The sequence below is a fragment of the Lynx canadensis genome, chromosome B4 (assembly GCF_007474595.2).
Source record: "Lynx canadensis isolate LIC74 chromosome B4, mLynCan4.pri.v2, whole genome shotgun sequence".
Classification (NCBI taxonomy): domain Eukaryota; kingdom Metazoa; phylum Chordata; class Mammalia; order Carnivora; family Felidae; genus Lynx; species Lynx canadensis.
In genome coordinates, this window is record NC_044309.1 from 36,847,200 (window position 1) to 36,872,380 (window position 25,181).

The window sequence follows — 25,181 nt, forward strand, 5'->3', positions numbered from 1 at the left end:
CAGTTGATGGACATTTAGGCTCTTTCCATAATTTGGCTATTGTTGAGAGTGCTGCTATGAACATTGGGGTACAAGTGCCCCTATGCATCAGTACTCCTGTATCCCTTGGATAAATTCCTAGCAGTGCTATTGCTGGGTCATAGGGTAGGTCTATTTTTAATTTTCTGAGGAACCTCCACACTGCTTTCCAGAGCGGCTGCACCAATTTGCATTCCCACCAACAGTGCAAGAGGGTTCCCGTTTCTCCACATCCTCTCCAGCATCTATAGTCTCCTGATTTGTTCATTTTGGCCACTCTGGCGTGAGGTGATACCTGAGTGTGGTTTTGATTTGTATTTCCCTGATAAGGAGTGACGCTGGACATCTTTTCATGTGCCTGTTGGCCATCTGGATGTCTTTTTTTTTTTTTTTTTTAATTTTTTTTAACGTTTATTTATTTTTGAGACAGAGAGACAGAGCATGAACGGGGGAGGGTCAGAGAGAGAGGGAGACACAGAATCTGAAACAGGCTCCAGGCTCTGAGCAGTCAGCACAGAGCCCGACGCGGGGCTCGAACTCACATACTGCGAGATCGTGACCTGAGCCGAGGTCGGACGCTTAACCGACTGAGCCACCCAGGCGCCCCTGGATGTCTTCTTTAGAGAAGTGTCTATTCATGTTTTCTGCCCATTTCTTCACTGGGTTATTTGTTTTTCGGGTGTGGAGTTTGGTGAGCTCTTTATAGATTTTAGATACTAGCCCTTTGTCCGATATGTCATTTGCAAATATCTTTTCCCATTCCGTTGGTTGCCTTTTAGTTTTGTTGGTTGTTTCCTTTGCTGTGCAGAAGCTTTTTATCTTCATAAGGTCCCAGTAGTTCACTTTTGCTTTTAATTCCCTTGCCTTTGGGGATGTGTCGAGTAAGAGATTGCTACGGCTGAGGTCAGAGAGGTCTTTTCCTGCTTTCTCCTCTAAGGTTTTGATGGTTTCCTGTCTCACATTTAGGTCCTTTATCCATTTTGAGTTTATTTTTGTAAATGGTGTGAGAAAGTGGTCTAGTTTCAACCTTCTGCATGTTGCTGTCCAGTTCTCCCAGCACCATTTGTTAAAGAGGCTGTCTTTTTTCCATTGGATGTTCTTTCCTGCTTTGTCAAAGATGAGTTGGCCATACGTTTGTGGGTCTAGTTCTGGGGTTTCTATTCTATTCCATTGGTCTGTGTGTCTGTTTTTGTGTACAGAAATTTTTAATTTTCATGAAGTTCAATTTTAAACATACTGGATTTTAGGGATGCCTGGGTGGCTCAGTTGGCTGAACATCCAACTTCGGCTCAGGTCATGATCTTGAGGTTGGTGAGTTTGAGTCCCACATCAGGCTTTGTACTGACAGCGTGGAGCCTGGAGCCTGCTTCGGATTCTGTGTCTCCCTCTCTCTCTACCCCTCCCTCCACTAGTGCCATCTCTCGTTCTCTCTCTCGCTCTCTCTTCAAAAAATAAACATTAAAATTTTTTTAAACATTCTGGATTTTAAAACCTTCGATATGGCATACATTTCAGGCAATGTTAATAACCAAGTCACTTCCACTTCTAGTGGAGACTATTAAGTTTTCTTTTTACATTTAATTCAATCAACATATACATATAATTAAAATAAAACTACACATATACAGTAAAATTACACATACACAGTAAAACCTTGGTTTGTGAGTATATTTTGTTCTGGAAACATGCTTGTAGTCCAAAGCACTTGTGTATCAAAGCTAACTTCAAGAACCACTGGATCAGTTGTGATCAAGCATCACATACAACTCGTATTACAAGACATCAGTTGCTTCTCAAGTTAAAATTTATTAGAAATGTTTGCTCGTCTTGCAGAACACTCACAGAACAAGTTACTCACAATCCAAGGTTTTACTGTACTTTAAGTCACTTTTTGTTTTTAGAAACCTTTCTACAGAAATAAATAAGGACATAGGTATACACATGATTACCGCAGCACTATTTGAAAGGGAAGATTGTGGACAAGAAGAGATCCAATTTTCCCATACAACTATAAACGGGACATTTCTAAACCCAGAAAAGCTAAATATGACAATGAGAAGTGGTGCTAAAGCTAGGGATATTAGTTAAGTACCACCTTAACCAATAAGAAAAAAGTGACAACCAAATATCATCAGTGCAGAAGATTGACTGACTGACTGACTGAATAAAGGCTCACCCTGATAACAGAATCTCCAAGTCCTTCATTATGGCTGACGCATGCCCAATCACCTTGAAGAAAAGCCTAGCAGTTGAAAAGTCCTGCCCTCATAACCATAGCTCCTAATCAGCTTTTCAAAGCTGAATTATTTAATATAAACTGACAACCAACTCATGGTTAAATAGGGTTAATTATGGTATCCATCCTAAAAAATTGGAAGACTAAATACTAAGAACAATGGCTGCTAAATACTAGAGTACAGGAAATTTTAGCTCAACAGAGAATACCAATAAAGACATTATTAAAAAGACCCAAGCAGAAGTCTGAAAAATGAAATAACTGAAATGAAAAATTCACTAAAAGGTTTCAACAACAGATAGAACAAGCAAAAGAAAGAACATGCAAACCTGAAAATATGTCAATTGAAATTATGTAGTCTGAGGAGCAGAAAGAAAAGAAAAACAAAGAAAACTCAATAGAGCCTAAGAGTCCTGTGGGATACCACCAAGCTGATCAACATGCATAACTGGAGCCCCAAATAAGAAAGGAGAAAGAGTATTTGATAAAATAATGGCCACACACTTTCTAAACTTGCTAAAAGACATGATTCTACCTAAGAAGCTCAACAAACTCCATGAAGGATACAGAGATTCACACTGATATATTACACTCAACCTGCTGAAAGCCAAAGACAGAGAGAATCTTGAAAGCAAGAGAGAAGCAACTCATCATGATCAAGAGATCCTCAACAAGACTATCATCCAACTTATCAGCAGAAACTATGGAGGCTAGAAAGCAGAGGAATGACATATTTAAAGTGCTGAAAGGGGTTTTCCAACCATCAACCAAGAATTTTGTATCTAGCACAAGTATCCTTCAAAAAGGAAGGCAATATTAAGATATGCCCAGATAAATAAAAGCTGGGGTGCCTGTTGTGAGAACACCTGCTCTACAGGAAATGCAAAGCAAGTTCTTGAGGCTAAAACAAAAGGGCACTGGACAGTAACTTGAAGCTTTAGGAAGAAATAAAATCTCTGGTAAAGGTAAATACATCGCTAAATATAAAAACCAGTATTAACATATTTTTGGTTTGTAACTCCTTTGTTCATTTCCTACATGATTTAAAAGGCGAACACATAAATCACTAATTATAAATCTGAATTAATGGGAACACAATGAATAAAGATGTAATTTGCATCTTTGCAAAATCTACAAAAACACAAAAGAGGTGCACAGCTGTATAGGAGCAAAGATTCTGAAGCTACTGAAGCTAAGTTGGTAACATTTCAAACAAGACTGTTTGTGATGTTCATTGTAATCCCTAAGGTAACCACTAGAAAATATCTAAAAAACACGTACAAAGGAAATGAGAAGAGTATTAAAATGGTACAATAAAAAAAAAATCAATTAATAAAAACAGCAACAGAGACAAGGAACAAAAAAAGTATTAAAATATACCAAAAAATTAGCAAAATTGCTTCCTTATCACTAATTCCTTCAAGTATAAATGGACTGAATGTTCTAATCAAAAGACAGAGATGGCACAATGGAGATATACGATTCAACCATATGCTGTCTCAACAGACTCACTTTAGATTCAAAGACCCACCCAGAAAATGAAAGGACAGAAAAAGATATTCCATGCAAACAGTAACCAAAAGAGTGAGGTGGCAATGTTAGTATCAGATAAAATAGACAAAATAAAAAACTGATACAGGAGATAAAGAATATTATATATTGATAAAAGGTCAATTTCTCAAGAAGATTATAACAATTATAAACATAATACACAAACAGAGCTCCTAAATACACCAAGCAAATACAGACAGAACTGAAAGGAGGAGTACACAGTTCTATAGCAATAGTTGGAGACTTCAATAGCCTACTTTCAAAAACAGGTAAAGCATCTAGACAGAAGACCATTAAGGCAGTAAAGGACTTGAACAACACTATAAACCACCTAGACATAACAGAAATATATGGAACATGACACCCAACAACAGTTGAATATATATTCTTCTCAAGAACACATGGAACATTCCCTCAAGAAACCTCCCAACAAAGGAAAGTCCAGGACTACATGGTTTCATTGTTGAGTTCTACCAAACATTTAAAGGAAAAAGGCTAATCCTTCTCAAACTCTTCCAAAAAGTAGGAAAGGAGGAAACACTTAAGTCATTCAATGAGGCCAGTACAGCCCTGATAGCAAAGACACCACAAGAAAACTACATGCCAATATCTCTTATGAATATAGATGCAAAAGTCATCAAGAAAACATTACCTAACTGAATCCAACAGCACAGTAAAAGGATTATACACCATGACCACATGGAATTTATCCATGTACAATTTATCCATGAAATGGAAGTATCTCTCAATTTTATAAAAAAATCAGTCAGCATGATATACTTCATTAATAGAACAAAGGGGGAAAAAAAAACTATGATCATCTCAACTTATGCAGAAAAAGCATTAGACAAAATCCAGTATCTTTCTATGATAAAAATACTCAGACTAGGAATAAGGAGAAAACATGACAGAACAATTATGAAAAACCCAAAGCTTATATCATACTTAATGGTGAAACACTGAAAGCTTTCCCAGTAAGATTAGGAATAAGACAAGGATAACCACTGTTACTCAACATTGTACTAGAAATTCTAGCCAGAGCAATTAAGCAAGATAAAGAAATAAGAGTATTCAAATTAGAAGGGAAGTAAAACTATTATTTATAGATGCCAACATCCTATATATAGAAAATCCCAAAGAACGAACACACATACTCTCGCCCCCAACCCACACAACTAGAGTTAATAACAGAATTCATCAAAGTTGCAAGAGTGCAAGATCAACATGCACAAATGAGTTGTGTTCTATATACCAACAATTAACAACCTATACAGGAAATTAAAAAAACAATTTCATTTGCAACAGCATCCAAAAGAACAAAATACCTAGGCATAAATTTAACCAACAAAGCAAAGGACTTAAACATTGGAAACTAGAAAAAACCATTGAAAAACTAAATAAAATGTAAAAATATCTCATGTTCATGGGTTGGAAAACTTAATATAGTTAATGACAATACTACCCAAAGTGGCCTACAGATTCAACGTATCTATAACTGTATTTGACAATCAAAATTCTATCAGCCTTTTTGCAGAAATGGAAAAATAATTCTCAAGTTCACATGGAATTGCAAGGGGCCCCAAATAGCCAAAACAATATTGAAAAAGTGGAACAAAATTGGAGAACTCACACTTCTGAATTTGAAAACATATTACAAAAGCTACAGTAATCAAAACAGTGTGATACTGTTATAGGGACAGATATGTAGACCAAAAGAATAGCATCAAGAGTCCAGAAATAAACCCATAGATCTATAGTTCAAGGATTTTTGACAGGAGTACAAGGCCATTCAATAGGGAAAGAATAGTCTCTTCAACAAAATGGTGCTAGATAACTGGACATCCCTGTGCAATAGAATTAAGTTGGATCCCACACTGCACGCAAAAATTTACTTAAAATTAAAACTACAACCTAAATATAAGAGACAAACCTGTAGAAGTTTTAGAAGAAAACTTAGGGATAAATCTGCATGACCCTGGTTTTGGCAACAGATTCTTAGATAGAACACCAAAAGTACAAACAAGAAAAAACAAGTAAGTTGGACTTCATCAACATTAACTTTGTATATCACAGGACATTATCAAGGAAGTAAAAATATAACCTATAGAATGGGAGACAATATTTGCAAATCATGTATTGAGAAAGGTTTAGCTTACAGAATAAAGAACTCTTACAACTCAACAATAAAAAAAAAAAAATTAAAAATGGGCAAAGGACTTGAATAGACATTTGTCCAAAGATAAATAGCCAACATGCACATGACAAGATGCTCAATGAGATACCATGTCACACCTGGTAGGATGGCTATGAAAATACACATATACATACATACATACATACATACATACATACAAACATACAAAACACAAGTGTTGGCAAGGATATGGAGAACTGAAACTCTTATACATTGTTGGTGGGAATGTGAAACAGTTCAGCTGCTGTGAAAAATAGTTTGGTGGTTCCTTAAAAAATTAAACATAGAATTACCATGACTCAGCAATTCCACCTGTAGTCATACACCCAAAAGAAATTGAAAACATATACTCAAAAACTTATACACACATGTTTTATAGCAGTATTATTCACAATAGCCAAAGGTAGAAACAGATCAAATGGATAAACAAATTTGTGGTATATCCATGAAACAAAATGTTATGTAGTCATAAAAAGGAATAAAATACTGATACATGCTACATCACGAACCTTGAAAACATTATGCTAAGTTAAAGAAGCCAAACACAAAAGACCCCGTTATTTTATGATTCCATTTATATGAAATATCTTGATCAGATAAAACCAGAGACAGAAAGCAGTCAGTGGTTGCCAAGGGCTGGAGTAATGGGTAATCATGTTAATGGGTTTTAGTTTTGCAGGTTTGAAGAGTGCTGGAGAATGGCTGCACAGCAATGTGAATGTACTTAACATTACTGAACTGTACATTTAAAAATGATTAAGATGGGGGGGCGCGCCTGGATGGCTCAGTTGGTTAAGCATCCAACTCTTGATTTTGCCTCAGGCCATGATCCCAGGGTCTTGGGATCAAGCAGTGCATCAGGCTCACAGTAGAGCGTGAGCCTGCTTGGGATATTCTCTCTCTCCTGCTCTCTCTGCTCCTCCCCTGCTCATTCTCTCCCCCCCTCCCCCAAAACTAAATGAATAAACTTAAAAAAAAGAGAACCCCAAGCAGCCTCTGTGCTGTCAGCACAGAGCCTGACACAGGGCTCGAACCCATGAAGTATGAGATCATAACCTGGGCTGAATTCAAGAGTTGGACACTCAACCAACTAAGCTACCCAGGCATTCCAATGATTTATTCTTATTTCTAGAAGTCTTTGGATCTTTTCTAATTATGCCTGAACTTTCTTTTCTTTTCTTTTTTTTTTTAAAGTAATCTCTATGCCCAACATGGGACTCAAATTCATAATCCCAAGAGATTAAGAGTTGCGTGCTCTACTGACAGAGCCAACCAGGTGCCCCTGCCTGAACGTTTTTGATGTAGTTATATTCCTTCACTATGGTTTCTAATCATTATGGTTTCTCTCCTTGTATCACTTTATATACTTGTATATACTTACATATACCTTTAGTGACATCTTTTTGTATTTATAAGCTTATTTTGTATTCACTTTCAGAGTTGTCAATAGCATCTTTAATTCCAATGTTATTTTCCAGTTGTATCTGATCATCATATTACTGTGTGTGATTTGTAATTTGTGAGGTCACCTTCACTGGGGGCTGTTTTATCCACGTACATAATGACCAATGAAATGCTGAAAATGTCCCTCGGAGTTTTCATTGGATTCTGGACCAATGAGAATCTTCATTCCTTGATTTGTGATCCCTGCACCAAGCTGGTAGTCTACATTTATATTATAGAGCCATCTACACATGACCTAAACTGAGATTTCTCGTTTTTTTCATAGGGACTCCCCCACTTATCCTAAGTGCTGGGCAGAGGGGCAAAATTCCTTGTAGCTTTCACTGGCTGGGGTGAAGAGTTTTCCCTTTTTATTAATAATTCAGGTTTTTGACACAGGCTAAGTTCAAGTTCCCCTCTCTACTGAGTTCTAAGGCCTTTTGTCCTGGCATGGACAATAAAACTCTTGGTATCCAAACCTCAAGCCCTATATATGATGTGAAAACCCAACAGACTGCCAAAACATTGGTTACTGTTTAGGTCTTTAGTTACCTCCACTTGTCCTTTCATCTGGAGGTCACTCTTTCTTTCTTTAAAAACTTGGGTATGTACTGAAAAAGCTTTTATTATATTCCACATTTTAGTTTGTTGATGGTGGGGGTGGGGGGGTGGGGTGGAATTCCAAAGAAGCTTACTCTATGTTACCCAAAGCCTTTCAATAAACTTTTTAAAACAAATAAACTGTTATAGAGTACTCCTGTAGGGTATGCCTGACAGACTACTGACAGTCCATTAATATGTCCAAACTGGTGAAAAGAATCTCAAGATGAAGATATACACACAAACTACTACTACCACACAATTTCCCTCAATTCATTCAAATACTTACCAAGTTTAAAGCATAGTGCTAGGGAGCACAGTCTAGTGAAAGAAAAAGACATCTGGATAACAAGAAGCTTGGATGACTAGGGTAAAGATGTTGCCATAAATACTTGAGAAGCTGGGTGTGGAAACTAGAATTTGCTAGGGGGAAATAATCTGTTGGCTTTTCAGTGTGTTAATCTTAAGCATCCAAGAACACATGCAAGTGACTACATTCAGGAAATATAAAACTATGTTTCAAAGACCTGTGATGAATCAGCTCAGTAGTATTAACTAAAGAAAAGTAGTCAGAAATTAATACATACTAAAGAGACAATTAAAAAAAATCTGTATCTGGGGCACATGGGTGGCTCAGTCAGTTAAGCGTCCGACTCTTAGTTTCAGCTCAGGTCATGATCTCATGGTTTATGAGTTTGAGCCCCACTTCAGGCTCTGTACACTGACAGCATGCTGACAGCATGGAGCTTGCTTGGGATTCTCTCTCTCTGCCCCTCCCTGGCTTGCTCTCCCTCTCTCCCTCTCTCTCAAGATAAATAAACAAACAAAAAAAGACACTTAAAAAAAATCCAATTCCTTCACAATAAAAAAATTTAAATCATATAATTTATACTACAGTTTACCCTTGAATAATATAGGTTTGAACATTGCAGGTCTACTTATATGCAGATTTTTACAGTATAGCACTGTAAATGTATTTTCTCATAATTTTATTTTCTCTAGCTTATTTTATTATAAGAATACAGTAAATAAGGGGTGCTTGGGTGGCTCAGTTGGTTAAGCGTCTGACTTCGGTTCAGGTCACAATTTCACAGTTCATGAGTTCGAGCCCCACACTGGGCTGTCAGCATGGAGCCCACTTTGGATCCTCTGTCCCCTTCTCTCTCTGCCCCTCCCCTGCTTGTGCTCTCTCTCAAAAATAAACATAAAAAAAAAAAGAATATAGTAAATAATACATATCATATACGAATATGTGTTAATCAACTGTTTATGTTATCAGTAAGGCTTCCAGTAGGCTGGAACAGTAGGCCATTAAGTAATTGTTTGGAGGATTCAAAAGTTATACTCAGATTTTCAACTACATGGAGGGTGAGTACCCCTAATTTTCATGCTGTTCAAGGGTCGTTTGTACTTTCCTCTCTGAGTGAGGAAAACACCTGTGATTCCCAAAGGCTAAACTCTAACTCTTTAAAACTCTGTAATAGGGAACAAGAAATTTCTGCATTTGACCTGTTTTCCTGAAAGAAATGATGAGTCTAGCTGTTTGGGCATTAATTTCTAATACTATAACAAATGAAACTAGTGATAACTGCTACAGCACAATTTGCATTTGACATAATAGTTGCAGATATGCAGCAAAAACTGTACAAGGTGATAAAAATAAATGGAGAAGTCCTCTCAATAAGCTTCAACCTCATTTTAACCACTAGAGGGCTACCTTGCCATTTGATTTCACAATCCCTTAGCCATTCAATTTTAGAACCCCAAATCAACAGGGTTTAAAATAACTAGGTTCATTCTGTAATAACTTCTCACTTTAATATTACTACTGAATAATTATCAAATCATTTTATACACCAGAGGACTTTGTGGGCAAGAAAATGTGCTAATAACAGTTGGAAGGATTGTTCCCTCCATGGTAACACTGGGTGACAAAAGCAGGACTGATAAAATAGGAAAATTCAAGTTCTTTCATACTTCTTGGTCAATTTTGATAATATTGATAGACTTACGTTTTAAGTGTTCCAGATGTCATTAGTTCAGTCACCAAAACAATGCACTTCTTCCCTTTTACTGTGGACTCCCAGGAATCATAGAATCGAACAATATTGGGATGCTGAAGGCCCTTTAACATTTCTGCCTCTTCTTTAAATCTCTGCCTCTCAGACTTTGTTAATTTTCGATCCTAAAATCAAGAACCAGAACAGAACGTGGTTTAAAATAACAAAACACGAAGTCACACAGTTAAATTTAAATGCTGTTAGGAGTACACTATCATGATGAGTACTGAGAAAGGTATAATTGTTGAATCATACAGCACACCCGAAACTAATATAGCACTATGTTAATTATACTTGGATAAAAATAAAATAGTTCAAATAGAAAAACACACAAAAATAATTTTAAATGCTAAATGTGTACTAAATTATGATGATCAATACTGTTTCAAACAGGAACACTACAGTTGCTAAAGACCAATAATTTCTTTAGCCTTTCAGCAGTATGACAACAGGCTAAAAAGTATCTTTAAGAAAACTAGATTATAATGTCATGCTTGAGATTACTTCAGCATCTTTATTGTTAATGTATGCCTCAGAGATGGTCTCATTTTGTAGGTGCAGTTAACTTACCACTTCTAAAATAAGTCATTTATTGCTAGATATGCAACTTAACAATATGGTATGAGATTTTGGAGGTAAAAAGATCTAAATATAAATTCTAGTTCTGTCTTTGCTTTGATCAGAATTTTCTTTATGAATATATTAATCTACTAGGTATGCTTTATCACATGTTTAAAGCACCTGGCACTATGTAAGTTAATTCACTTCTCTGAGATGAACTAGGGAAAAACAATTTGTTGATCTTCCCTTGACAAAATCCCAAATAAACAAACTCTGAATTATTCTATATATTAAAACTGAAACTATCTCTGCCATATTAATATTCTATCAAAACATGCAATACATATTTTAACAAAATATTCCAGGCATACAATAATGTGTCCATCACATAAATAAACATTCTAGATATAATTAAAGTCTCCTATGTAACTAGATTGTCCTTCCCCCGTCACTATTCCTTACCCTTTAATAACCACTAGCCTGAATTTGGACATACCATTCCCAAATGGGTATTTACACCTTGTGTTAAAATGTTAAAATTTCATAAAATGATGTTACAGAGTATGTTTTCTTTGAAAGCTTGTGTTCATTCAGTATTGAAATCACCCGTGATGATACACAAGGAGACTACAAGATATCTACCATATTATTGTAACTTGGCTTTGTTCATTATCACTGTTACAGTTACTCACTATCTAAATATATCACAATTTATATAATCTCCTATTGATTAATCTTTAGACTCTTCCCCATTTTTTGCTACTCAATACTGCAGTGGTGTTACAGTATTAATCTCCCTGGACATACATTAAAGTGTGTGTCTAGGACACAGGTTCTTAACTTATTACAAAGCTACAGCAATCAAAAAAGTGTGGTACTGGCGTAAGGACAGATGTATAGACCAAAGGAATAGTGTTGACAGTCCAGAAATAAGCCCATACATCAATTATGAATATATATACCTGAGAGCACTCAGCAATCCTTGTGATTTTTGTCACCAATAGCCCTAGATATTTTGATATCATGTAACAGTGGTTATAGATTATCTCAAAATACCATTTACATCAATCAAATTACTTTGAAATTGACAGCTATTAGATCTTTCAGTTGCTCTTATTAGTATGCACTAATAATGCATACTACATCACATATTTAAAAATTTTTGTGGGGCGCCTGGGTGGCGCAGTCGGTTAAGTGTCCGACTTCAGCCAGGTCACGATCTCACGGTCCGTGAGTTTGAGCCCCACGTCAGGCTCTGGGCTGATGGCTCGGAGCCTGGAGCCTGTTTCCGATTCTGTGTCTCCCTCTCTCTCTGCCCCTCCCCCGTTCATGCTCTGTCTCTCTCTGTCCCAAAAATAAATAATAAAACGTTGAAAAAAAAAATTTTTTTTTTAAAAAAAATTTTTGTAACTATTTCAGTATAATCAGTTTCCATTTTAATCCTATGTATTTTATTATACAGACTTAAAACATTATTCTAGCTTTCAAAAGAGATCTGAGGCACAAAAAAAATACTATTAGGATATATGTCTAGAATTAATCATAAGAAATAGGCACCTTCAATTTTCATAGGTATCAACAAATTGTTTTTCAAGGGGACTGTACCAAATATACTCTCTTAATAGCATTGTATGAAGGTTTCTGCTGCACAAGGTCACCAGCAATTGGTATTATCAGACATTAATCAATTTGATGGGTATAAACTCATATCCTATTGTTTAGTTTACATTTTGAGAGTCAAAAATAAGTGAGAAAAACTTTTTGTTTCTTTGCAGGCTACTTCATATTCTTCTTCTGTGAGATGTCCAATCATATCATTTGTTGCTTTCCTTCTTTGTATAAGTTCTCAATATAAATTTGGATACTAATTCTTTATTAATTTTATGTTACAGATATGTTTTCTCAATTTGTGTTTCGTATCTCCACCTTGCTTATGAAGTCTTTTGATTTCAATGTTTTTATTTGACTATAGTTCAATTTATCTTTTACTTTGTGGTAGGTGCGTTTTATGTCTTCAAGTAATTCTTCTAGACACTGAGGCTATATGTTTTTCCTTTTTAAAATATAAATTTGTTTTGTTTGCCACACTTGGGAATTTATTTGTTGAGTAATTTATTTGGTTGGATAAAAGAAGGACTGGCTGTTTTTTTTCTATATTAACCAATAACTCAATACTATGGGATGAACAATCCATCCTTTCCATATAAGTGTAATTCTATTTCTGGATTCTATATTCTATTACAATGGTCTGTCTATTCTGCACTAATATCACGCTTTCTTGTTATAGTTTTAAAATAATTCATTTTTTAAAAAAAATTAAAAAAATAAATAAAAAATAAAAAATAATAATTCATTCTTGGTAGAACCACTTCCTATAACACCTTCCTCAATTTTATTTTCTAAATTATCTTAGCTATTTTTTTCCAATAAGACTTTTATTTTTATAATATAGAAATTACAGCATAAACCACCTAAAATATCAGGATATAATCAAGAATTTTAATTAAAGGCATAGAACTTGTAACGACATGGAGATTGTACAGATAATCTGCTCTCCCAACAATTCTTTTTCCCAAGTAGTATATATTAAAAAAATTTTTATTGTACATTTATATACCATAAAAAGTACTATTCTCATCACTCCTCTGATATCAATTATCTTATATATTATTTTTGCCTAATACTTTAGTTCCCTACTATCCTACTACTCTTTAAGACAACATTATAATTACTATTTAAACAGTATATGTTTACTTATATATACCCACATATCTTTTTATTCACCTTTCCATTTTGCTCCTTATTCCCTTATCTGGGCTTATTTTTCTTCTTTTGGGAAATACATTTTTCACAATTCTTTCAGTAAACATTCCAATAGTGGTGTAATCTTAATTTGTTTGAAATGTTTATTCCATCATGACTCTTGAATGATAATTTAGATGGGTGTAGAATTCTAGGTTGGCTTATTTTTCTTTCAGCATTTTCAAGATACTGTTTTGCGGTGTTCTGTTGTCTACTACAGCTGTCAGTATAAATGTCCTCCTTTGTAAATTTATCTGTATTTTCTCTCTAGTTGCTCTAAAGCCTTAAAAAAATTTTTTTAATATTTATTTATTTTTGAGAGAGAGAGAGAGACAGAGTGTAAGCAGGGAGGGGTAGAGGGAGAGGGAGACACAGAATCCGAAGCAGCTCCAGGCTCTGAGCTATCAGCACAGAACCTGTTGTGGGGCTTGAACCCACAAACTGTGAGATCATGACCTGAGCCGAATTCAGATGCTTAACCAACTGAGCCACCCAGGTGCCCCAAGACTTTTTTTTTTTAAATTGTGTTCTGTACTTCCACTACCAGGCATCTAGTTTTATGTATATATAATGGCGCTGAGTGTGCTTTTAAGCCACAAGTTTCAAGTATTTGTCTTCAAGTCAGGAAAATTATCAACTATTATCTCTTTGAATATTGCCTTCTCCTATTCCTTTCTCTTCTAAGATTTACGTATGTGTTTGTATGTGCTGTGTGTCTGTGTTTTTGTGTGTAACCTACTCCATTCTTCCTATCTTTTAACTTCTCTCTCATTTTCCATTTCTTTATCTTCTGGACAATGTTCTGAGATCTTGCTCACTAAGTCACTCCCAAGCTACTACTAGATCTAAACTGGTTATTACCTCCTAAAAATTTGTTTAGATTAATCAAACTTTAAAGTCCAAAGGAGCAAGGGATACAAAAGACATGTGGCAAGGTCTCAGTCCCTGATCCAGAAATAAGTGATGAATGAACACAAAAAATATGAACACTTCCAACTAACCACACAAGTCTTAGAGGGCTAGGTATATAGGTAAGAGAGGCACATATTTGAACATCCATAAAGAAAATAAAACAAAGTTGTCAATCTGTCACCAGAAGTACTCAAGCCACCACTCCAGTCCCTACTCTCCTCATTAGCATCATAAACAAAGCTAGGAGAGAAAAAAGAAGAACAAGAAGGCTAGGCACTTAACTAATAGTTTCAGTGGGGAAGGAATTCTGCTGCCACTTCACCAGGCCCAATGCCTGGGGGTAGGATTTGTCCCTTCCCACTCAGTGGTAACCCTAACACATGGAGTTTTGAATGAGACATGATAACTGGCAGCTGAATTTGCAATGAATCTCTACAACCTTCATTCTCATTCCCTGCTTCATGAACCTGTAAGTTTTCCCAGCACCTTCTGCAGACCTTCCTTCTGTTCCATCTCTAAATTATCACTGTAAGCTTGACCTCTCTCAAAGTTCCATAAAATCCCCCTTTCACAGTCCTTAATCACTTCTATTCCCACTCTCAACCAATGGCTGCAATCATCCACAAGTCATACACTGTCCACTGAGACTCAGGTCCATGGCAGCAGAGATCCTGGGTTATCCTCCTAAAATGTTCCTTTTCTAGAGAACAGACAGTGAGTGAAAGGACAAAGTCAAAGTATATAAAACCAGATGACTGAGGAAAGTAGTAGCACTTGTCATTTAGTTTTTAACTGTAATGCATTTTGATTTATTGAATCTCTTTTTGTGTCTTTATTAAATCAGTCATTCACTACCCACTCCAACACTAACTTGATGTTTTTTTGTCATTTCCGTTTTTAGTCCTTTAATTCTTTAAAATAATTTAAAGGCTCAGTTCAATTACACTTTTATCTGAGTTACTGGGGCTCTGATTTTGCCTATCGTTTTTGGTTCACTTGTGGTGGTTTGTTTCTTCATGTGACTTACAATATTGAATAAAATGGTTACTTTAACTTTTTTTTTTAACATTTATTTATTATTGAGAGACAGAGAGAGACAGAGCATGAGCATGGGAGGGGCAGAGAGAGGAGGAGACACAGAATCCGAAGCAGGCTCCAGGCTCTGAGTTGTCAGCACAGAGCCCGACGCGGGGTGCAAACTCACAAACTGAGAGATCATGACCTGAGCCGAAGTCAGATGCTTAACTGACTGAGCCACCCAGGCGCCCATAAAATGGTTACTTTAAACCGTGATTTGTATTTTGGAATATGCTCAGTTGTGGATGTATCCCGGTAAATCGGTGGATCAGTTCAGAGTTTGTTTAGGCCTAATGTCCTAGGAATATTACTAGTCTTGGCCATTAACTCCATGCAATCAGTTCAAACTCAAATCTTATTATGTGTGTCAATACATGTCCTTGTTTATAAATTTTCAGGGTAAACATTTTTTCACCTGACCTGGAGAACCTTCTGTTTTCCATGTCTCAGAAACTTAATTTTTCTCTAGTCCATATTTTCATTAAAGGTGTAGCTCTTCAAGGAACAACTTTATTGCATCTCAGTTCCACTACCTGCTTGGGCTTGAGACTTCATCTATCATTAGATAGATGGTAAAACCATACCTTAGTTATTAATGAGACTGGCAACTGTCTCAGAAAAGTCCTAGTGTCAGTTCACACTTCTCCCACTCTGCTTTTTTGTTTCTTCTTAGTTTCTAGATCTTGGGAGATCATCCTTACATTCCTACAAGCTTAGTTATGCACTTAAAAGGACAGGTTTTTATTGTGCTTTTGATCAAAATTTTCAAAATATCTAGTGTTTTACAGTGGGAAGAGTTTTCAGCTGGTTTTATTTTCTATTTATTGATCTATAACAGAATTTCCCAATGTTTTTTAAAAATCTTCCTTACCATACATTCATTCCTAAATATTCCTCATTTAAGGAAAATTTATACAGAAAGAAAAAAAAACCCTTGATTGCTTACACGTAGAAAACTTATTTTAAAGAAACTATGAAGTTAATTCAGTCTGAATACAATTACAAGACAGTAATCACATGACAGGGTGTCTGGGTGGCTCAGTCAGTTAAACACCCAACTTTGGCTCAGGTCATGATCTCTCACAGTTTGTGGGTTCGAGCCCCGTGTTGGGCTCTGTGTTGACAGCTCAGAACCTGGAGCCTGCTTTGGATTCTGTGCCTCCCCCTCTCTCTCAAAAATAAAACATTAAAAAAAAAAAAAAAGATAGTACACATGAGCCAAATGAATTATGATTTCTACCTAAAACTGACATTATTTATTTTAACATATAGTATACTTTCTTTTTAAATGTTTATTTATTGTGAAAGAGAGAGAGTGCATGCGTAAGCGGGAGAGGAGAAGAGAGAGAGAGGAAGAGATAGAATCCCAAGCAGGCTCCACGCTGTCAGCACAGAATCCGATGTAGGGCTCAAACTTACAAACCATGAGATTATGACCTGAGCCAAAATCAAGAGTTGGATGCTTAAGCCTCCTAGACACCCCAATATATAGTCTACCTTCTTGACTGTCTTGATAAATATTCTTATCTTCTGTAGCATGCAACCTCCATTTTAGTTTTTAGCAATTATAGTGTATCTTCATAAACGTTTGCTTGATTTTAACAAATATTTGAGTACCCTGTCATCAGACAACAGGATATGATGAGCATCAGAGACAAGGTTCCTGCTCTCTAGACTTTACACTGTAAGAGGCACAGGCATTACTTTTATTCAGTATGATAAAGAGGAAAAAACCGGGTATACTGAGAGCATATCACAAAAGACCCAATTCTGTGTGCACAAGTGTGCACAAGCTAGAGTTAGGCATGTAAGAAGAACCCATATCAGCAGGATACTCTAAGGATTAAAACTGAGATCACAGGCATGAAAGTCCCCACAGTTCTGGTCATGTAACACTTGAAATGCTTAAGACCACAAGAATCTATAAAAAGAAACGTAGGATATAGATTGGAGGTGAGGAGATTCAAACTTTAATAACAGTGGACTATGAGATCTAAACTTATATTTTATTTAAATTTGTTTATTCACCCATAGTTTAGAACTGCTGGAAACTACTTACACTAGACCATTTTAGCTGAAATTTGGAACATACATTATACAGGATAAGGGGGTGTACTACTTAAGAGTAATAGCTTGGGGTACCTGGGTGGCTCAGTTGGTTAAGCGTCTGACTTCGGCTCAGGTCATGATCTCACAGTTCGTGAGTTTGAGCCCTGCGTCTGGCTATGTGCTGACAGCTCAGAGCCTGGAGCCTGCTTTGGATTCTGTGTCTCCCTCTCTCTCTGGTCCTCCCCCACTCACACTCTCTCTCTCTCAAAAATAAACATTAAAAAAAAAGTAATAGCTTAAATATAAATTATGTAAATATAGTCACTGTTGTACAATTAGGAAGTTAAATTTAAGTCTGACTAATTTTCTGTAGAGGGCTTTCACAAAATTCTTACATAGTTTAAAAGACATACTGAACCTTTAACTGTGAGATGTTTTCTCTCAACTGATACGTAACTCTGGATAGAAATTGTTACTATATGTGAAAGACACTAGCACAAATCAGTCTATTTTACTTAAATTTTAATTATATTTAAAATCTCAAGACTTTATCACATCTGTATTTCCAAGTTTTCAATAATGTTTTAAAGTACACAAGGCTTGGGTAAATTTTCTGCTGAAACTTACTCAAAGTAATTTACTTAGGTCTTCTCTACCACCACTATCCTATTTCAAGCCATCATGATGTCTTCCGAATTCCTGCAATAACCTACTAAGTTGTTTCCCAAACCTAATCTTACCCTTATACAATCTGTTATTCCATTTTTGCCATATACAGCCAGAATTTTTTAGTGCCAATTAAATCAATTCTAAGGTATGCCTACATAATCTTTAGAAATACCATTTTTCACATATCTGAAATTAGAATGCATCACACAACTGCAGTTTTAGATTCAATGAAATACTGTCATAATCCTGTTTAAACTGTTTAATAACTTTCTACAGCCTTTAGGACAAAGGTGAAAAACCACTGTGACCTACGAAGTCCCACATAATATGGTCCTTGCCCTTTCTTCAAGCTTCATTTCTTATCACTCTAACCTTTTGCATTCTCAAACATGTTATGCTCCTTCCCATACAGGTCCTTCATACGTGCCATGTCCTCTATCTAGGATGCCTTTCTATCAACCTTTTTAGCCTAGTTAATGCCCAGTCATCCTTCAAAGATCAATTCAATTCATTTCCTCAGGGACACCTCCCCTGTCTCTTACTCTAGATTATCATCCTCCTTCCTTATTTATATGTTTTTACAAACTATGTATATGCCTCTTTTGTATCACTTAATCACAAGTCATATTGCATTGAGACTTATTCTAAAAGCAGTGACAAAATGCTTTTTCAGTGTTCTATCTTTGGTATCTGACAACCTAGCATAAGTTGCTAAATAGCCATATGTTGAATGAATCCATGAAAGTGCTTTCCAAGAAAAGAAAGAAGTGCGTGTATATCCTTAACAAGCAGTTAGCATTTCCCAGGAATAAAAGAAATTTCTAGGACTTAAAAGAAAGATAAGAATTGAAATTGACTCTGAATTTCAGTAAGTCTAAAAAAGACCACAGCTGCTGCCATTTGATTTTTAAAAATAATTTGTAAAAGCCCATTGTTAAACAGTTGCCAACTACTTATTTATAACAAAATACAAAAAAAGGAAGGGGAGAAAAAGAACTCAGGGACTTTTTCTTCACCTAAAAACTACAACCAATTTTCCTTGAGAACACAATAAATGACAGTCTTAAAATTCTACTGAAATACTAACTTTTATCTAATTTTGCCTAGAAGTCACCTCTGCTGCAAGAGAGGCTATTTTAAATACCTGTAATTTTTATCCTCCCTGAAAATTATTGAAGATTTATTTTAAGGGGTCTGAGAACCTTACTTAAAATTAGAAATATGTAATTGCATGAGTACAGACTATCAACTAAGTGAGGAAAAAACTCAAAACAAGTAATTTGGTGCTTCTTTCAATAATTTGTCAACTTGTACCTATGACTAAATCTATTTTTTAATCTAGGAGCATTTCATAAAATATCTCAGAAGTAAATTATTTTAGCACCCCTAAATTTGTTTAAATGTTTATTTATTTTTGAGAGAGAGCGGGGGAGGGGCAGAGAGAGAGGGAGAGAAAATGCCAAACAGGCTCTGCGCTGACTGGGCAGAGCCAGATGCTCAAACTCACGATCATGACCTGAGCCAAAATCAAGAGTCGTACACTTAACCAAATAAGCCACCCAGGTACCCCAACAGACCCCAACATTTTAAGACAATAATAAAACAGATCAAAACCAACAAGCTCACAGACCAGTAAGGACAGTTGGGGTTTTAAAAATACTTGCCAAGTGTTTCCTACCTATTAGCTGGTTGTTTAATTCTGTTCTCATTAATTCTCAGAAAAACGCTGTGAAATACTAGGTAGTATGACTTTTACACAATTAAACAGACTCAGAAAAAAAAAATTAATATATCCCTTAAGTTCACATGAAAAGCAGAACCAAGAATTAAATGAAGATTTAATTCAAAGCTCATGTTCCATTTACTATACTAGAAACAAACATCTTAAACATTTTGTAAAGTTTCTAACTATTTTCTTCTCAGAAAAGTCATATTGACATTTCTGTTATTAACTAGGGTTCACTGAAAAGGACTAGTCTCTTTACTAAGTTATAACTGCAGGTACAGTAAGAGGAATATATATTATTTAAATATTACCATGCCAATCAAGTTATCATGAAGACAATGATAAAATTTTTAAATAACCAAATGAGATTTAGAACAGATTAGCCACTGTTGCTTTTTAGCACCTTCTCTCCAGCATTATCAAGCTGGATATTCCTGGGGGCTTGAAACATTATCATTCATTACCTTCAGTATAAACTAGAGCTGATGCAGCTAACCCACTCTATTCATTTCATTCATTTCTTTCCACCTACATAAAATTGCTCTGACAGGCTAAATGAACAAAACCAAGGATCACTGTCACATGACCTCCTATAACACACACAGTTCCAGGCTGCTGAGGGGTGGAAGTGGGGAGCTGGGCCACAACTAAAACAATTGTTCATCTCAGTACCATCCAAATAACAGTGCTCCGTGGATTATGTGCTGATGCAATTTCTTCTTGGGTGAGAAACACAATGTTAGTATTTAGTACCATGGCCTTAGAGCAATTTGTACATCTTCATTTGCTTGCTTTTAAGAAGTTATTTTAAACATCCTCTAGAGGCATTTTCCCTTTATTCTCAAATTTAAGTATTTTCTAAAGTAGCAATTCTATCCCTATTGCTTAATTAGCCCCAGAAGCAAACCTTCCAAACAAATTGTGCACCCGAAACAGTGAGATTGGTTGTCATTAATTAATTTTATGGGCTAACATCCACACCCCCAAAATACCTGGCCCTCAAGTTTTATTAGCATTTAAGCTTCTGTAGCATTTTATTTTTAGCAATATTCAAAGTTTTACCGCTAAATTAAGACCACAGATGACAAGTTTATACATCAAAATATGGGTGGGGAGAAGTGCCTGGAATTCCTTGATTAAAATATTTTAGGTCAATATTGGAGTCCTCCCTTCTTATCATTTTTTGCACCACACTGACTCAGCAAAGATCTGGGCATCTCTTCCATCTTTTAAAGTGATACTATTTGTGGGTGTTGGGATATAGAAATAAAAACTTGTCTTCAAGGTGAAAGCGTTTGAAACATTGCTTTTGAATGCAGCATGAGTTTCAGTTATCGCCTGATAAAGAATTTTTTTAAAGAAATATTCTGTATTTTGAAAGATAGGCATCATATAAATAATTATTTAAGTCTGGCATATCTATCTCTTATAGGCCTACATGGTCTAATAACAATTCTAGGATGACAGAAGTATTTTATACTTCTATCTATGAAATACTTTGTTTTTTAAACTATGTAGGTAACTTGTATTCTTTTTCTTGAAAATTCCAGAATAATTAGAGTTTGAAGGCCTGGGGAAAGGTGGGAAAATAAATAATAGAAGCAAAATAATGATTTTCATGCAAAAACTCTTAAATATTAACAACAAAAACGATTAACAGGATTTTTAAGGTGTTTTGAAATATAATATGAAAATTAAATCTGGATTTTAAGTGGTCAAATCTACAGAGTAAACTCCCTACAAATTTCTTTATAGCCTTCCTGTCTGGTACCCTTAAGAGAGGAATTGGGTCTGTCCTACAGAGAAGAGTCCAGTTAGCTGAATTTTCCTAAACAGGTCAATAGATAATGATAATTATGGGGGTGAGGGAGGGTAGAGGGATATTTAAAAATGACATTGTGTTACTTGCTTCTCCAGGGAGTCTTCTAAGAACTATTCTGAAATAGTAAGTACCAGTTTCAGAGACAAAAAAGGTCATCAAAAGAATAGTAAAAAACAAAACAAAACAAAAAACAAACCCTGGTGTTATAACTCCTCCCAATCGGTCCCTTTTCCCCAATCTGGCTCATCTTTATTTGCATTTCATTTATTTACAAAAAGGTTATCTGTTCCAAAGCAGAAAAAAAAAAAAAAAGATCTACTTACACAAAAAAGTTAAGAGTGCTTTCTCAAACTAGACTACTTTATATAGTTCTATCATTAAGCATCCTCCAATTCATCCCCAAATCTGGGCCACAAGTATATAAATTTGGAGCCTAAGAGATTCTCTCCAGTCATCTCTTTGTGGGGTGAGGGGGCCACAAAAACCAAACTATTCAAACATACCTAGAACCTGGCAAATATAGAAAGCTTTATGTTAACGCTACAAAACAGCTTAGAACAGCTGAACCACAAAAAAGAAAGTAAACACATTTATTAGTCCTATTAAAAAAAAAACTATTTTCACTAAATATTCACTTACAGTATCCATTGTAAATAGCAAAACTCACAACACGTTTAGCCATTCACATAAATTCAAAAGTTTTTATTGAAATTCAAAAGTTTATTTGAATGTGAAGGCAATTAACTGAGAGGGCTAAAGTCCAATTGTTATAGGTAGGGCCTTAGAATAAAACTTTGCAAAGAAAGCAAAAGGGCTGAGAAAGGGACAAGAAGGGAAGTTGAATGTGGACAGGGATAAAGATTAAAAAATTCTTGCTCATTATAGGAAGGAAATTTTATACGTCAGAGACAAATGATACCCTGTAGTGGATACAAGAAAGTTTGCAAAGTTTTTAAAATGGGGGCAATGAAAGGTTGCCAAAGGGGAAACCAACAAAACAGAACTGAAAACTCAGAGTTATTAGCACTGAAACTTAGTGGGTCATCCAGGTAAGAATCTGCCCCCACAGAAAAGCAAATGCTGTAGGCACACACTGTAAAGCAAGAATCTCATCAGGGAATTCACTGAGCTTGATACCCAAAACTTGTCTCATTTCATCCAGAAATCAATAAAATTAAGTCCAGTATATAAGAATACAATTCATTTTCTTTTTAATGTGCATGACAAGGTATTCACCTAAGGAAACAAGACCAAGGCAAAATTTTTTTTTAAATCTTTGGGGGGGGGGTTGGGGGATATTGAACTAATGAACATGGGAGAAGACTCTAACATACACATTCATATTAAATTTAAATACTTGTGTATCACTTTTCTTCTAGAATCCTCTCCTTATCAGCTCAGTCTTAACCTCTCCCTTCTTCTCATACCTACTTGGGGGCAGGGAATAAATATTACCACTTTACAGGGAGACCCAGAAATGCAGAAAGCTTATTTTCTAAGTAAAAACAAAAACAGAAAGCCCAATTTGCACAAGTGCACCTGCCTTAATGAAGTTTTATGTTCATGTTTGAAAGGATCTATTTTAATGTAATGCTTTACTAATTCTGGAATTCAAATTAATATTTACAAATATCTACTGCACAATTTATGACCCAAGACTCAATATATCTCCAACCCTACAAAGTTTCTTCCACAAATTAGCTTATCCATTTAAATGGCCCAATTTCTCTTTTTTTGTCTTCCCAGGCAATACGAATGTGAATTTTTCAATCCCATGATGTAATTCCATCATTCTCCACTTCTCATTCCACTGCTGCAAACTAGTAAAACATACAACTATCTCATGTCAAAATAACTATTAACTTTTCCTACTTCAACTATCCTTTAGACATAGATGTTCCCCCGAACACTATTTTTATCATGCCAAGTCCCTTCCTTGCTCGAAATTGTGTAAAATCAGCCAACTTTGCCTAATTATAAGAATTTTCTGGGGCACTTGTCAACTAATTCAAGAAGGGTCTAGGGGCATTACCCTAACCCCAATGAATCAATTACCAGAGGGAGGATTTATGACCAATATATCTGAAAAATATTACATTAAATCCAAATTCAAAAGCCACTCTCATCCACCTTGTTTCCCCAACACTTCCAAATAACAAACCACAGAGAGTAGATTTCCTATATTCTCACATGCCATGTTTCTCTTCTTGTGCACTCCTATAGCTAAAGTAATCGACATGAGTCTTAGTTTCCATGTCTATAAAATGGAAACATCATCTTTTTTGACTAAGAATTATTTCGACAATTCAACATACTGCATGTAAGCTTTCAAGACTGTGAAAATAATTGCATAAAGAGCATTATTTTTGTGGCAGCTACTCCACTCATAGGGATTTATTATCCCATACGTATTCCTGAATTTAATTCACATTTGGCCATTTTTACACTGTAGTGAAAAAGACTGCTGAAAAAAGTCATCAAGTTAGCATTTCCTTAATTTGGGACTACAGACATATTAGGAATAGGTAAAAGACTTCTGTACTTAGACAATTACAAATTTATATATGTATATTCTGACTCAACTAGTTGACCAAAAAGCAGTTTATTTTTATTATGTTTTTATTTTATTTTTTTCATCCCGTAAGTTTATTTAAAAACTTAACAAGTATGTTGAATGCAACAGTTTCATTTTTCAGACACTGTATCTTTTTTATTGTCTTTTTTAAAAAATATAACTTATTGTTAAATTGGTTTGCATACAACACCCAGTGCTCATCCCAACAGGCCTTCCTCAATGCCCATCACCCACTTTCCCCTCTCCCACCCCCATCAACCCTCAGTTTGTTCTCAGTATTTAAGAATCTCTTATGGTTTGCCTCCCTCCCTCTCTGTAACTTTTTTTTTTTATGTTTTTAAAAGTTTATTTTTGAGAGAGAGACAGAGACAGAGACAGAGACAGAGACAGAGTGTGAGTGGTGGAGGGGCAGAAAGAGGGAAACACAGAAGCCGAAGCAGGTTCCAGGCTCAGAGCTGTCAGCACAGAACCCGACATGGGGCTCAAATGACTCCGGGCTCAAACTAACAAACCTTAAGATCATGACCTGAGCCGAAGTCAGACGCTTAACCGACTGAGCCACCAGGCGCCCCAGAGACAGTTTATTTTTTAAATTACATTAGCAATCAAATAACCTAAGTGGCAATTTAGAAATTCCATGTATTGTTAATTCTGTAAATAAATTAATTTTGGCTGCAGATAGACTGGCATATCCTAATGTCAGCATATTTCCCCAGTCAACTATTTACTCTGAATTTCTTTACTATTTAAAGATAAAATTGTTAAAGTTATAATTTGCAACTGAAAAAGACATTCTCGTAAGACTGAGTTACATATAAATTTTTTTATGTTTATTTTTGAGAGAGAGAGGGAGAGACTGACCGAATGGGGGGAAGGGCAGAGAGGG

General features: G+C 35.6%; 1 protein-coding gene across 9 annotated transcripts in view; it reads right to left on the reverse strand.

The window, feature by feature from the left end:
* Positions 1–25,181, reverse strand: part of WNK1 (WNK lysine deficient protein kinase 1) — a 163,232-nt gene that overhangs the window by 83,247 nt on the left and 54,804 nt on the right. For all 9 annotated transcript variants that reach the window (XM_030321400.1, XM_030321394.1, XM_030321392.1 and 6 more), the window contains exon 2: positions 10,055–10,227. In XM_030321400.1, coding sequence (XP_030177260.1) covers positions 10,055–10,227 — 173 coding nt within the window. The remainder of the gene's footprint in view (positions 1–10,054; positions 10,228–25,181) is intronic.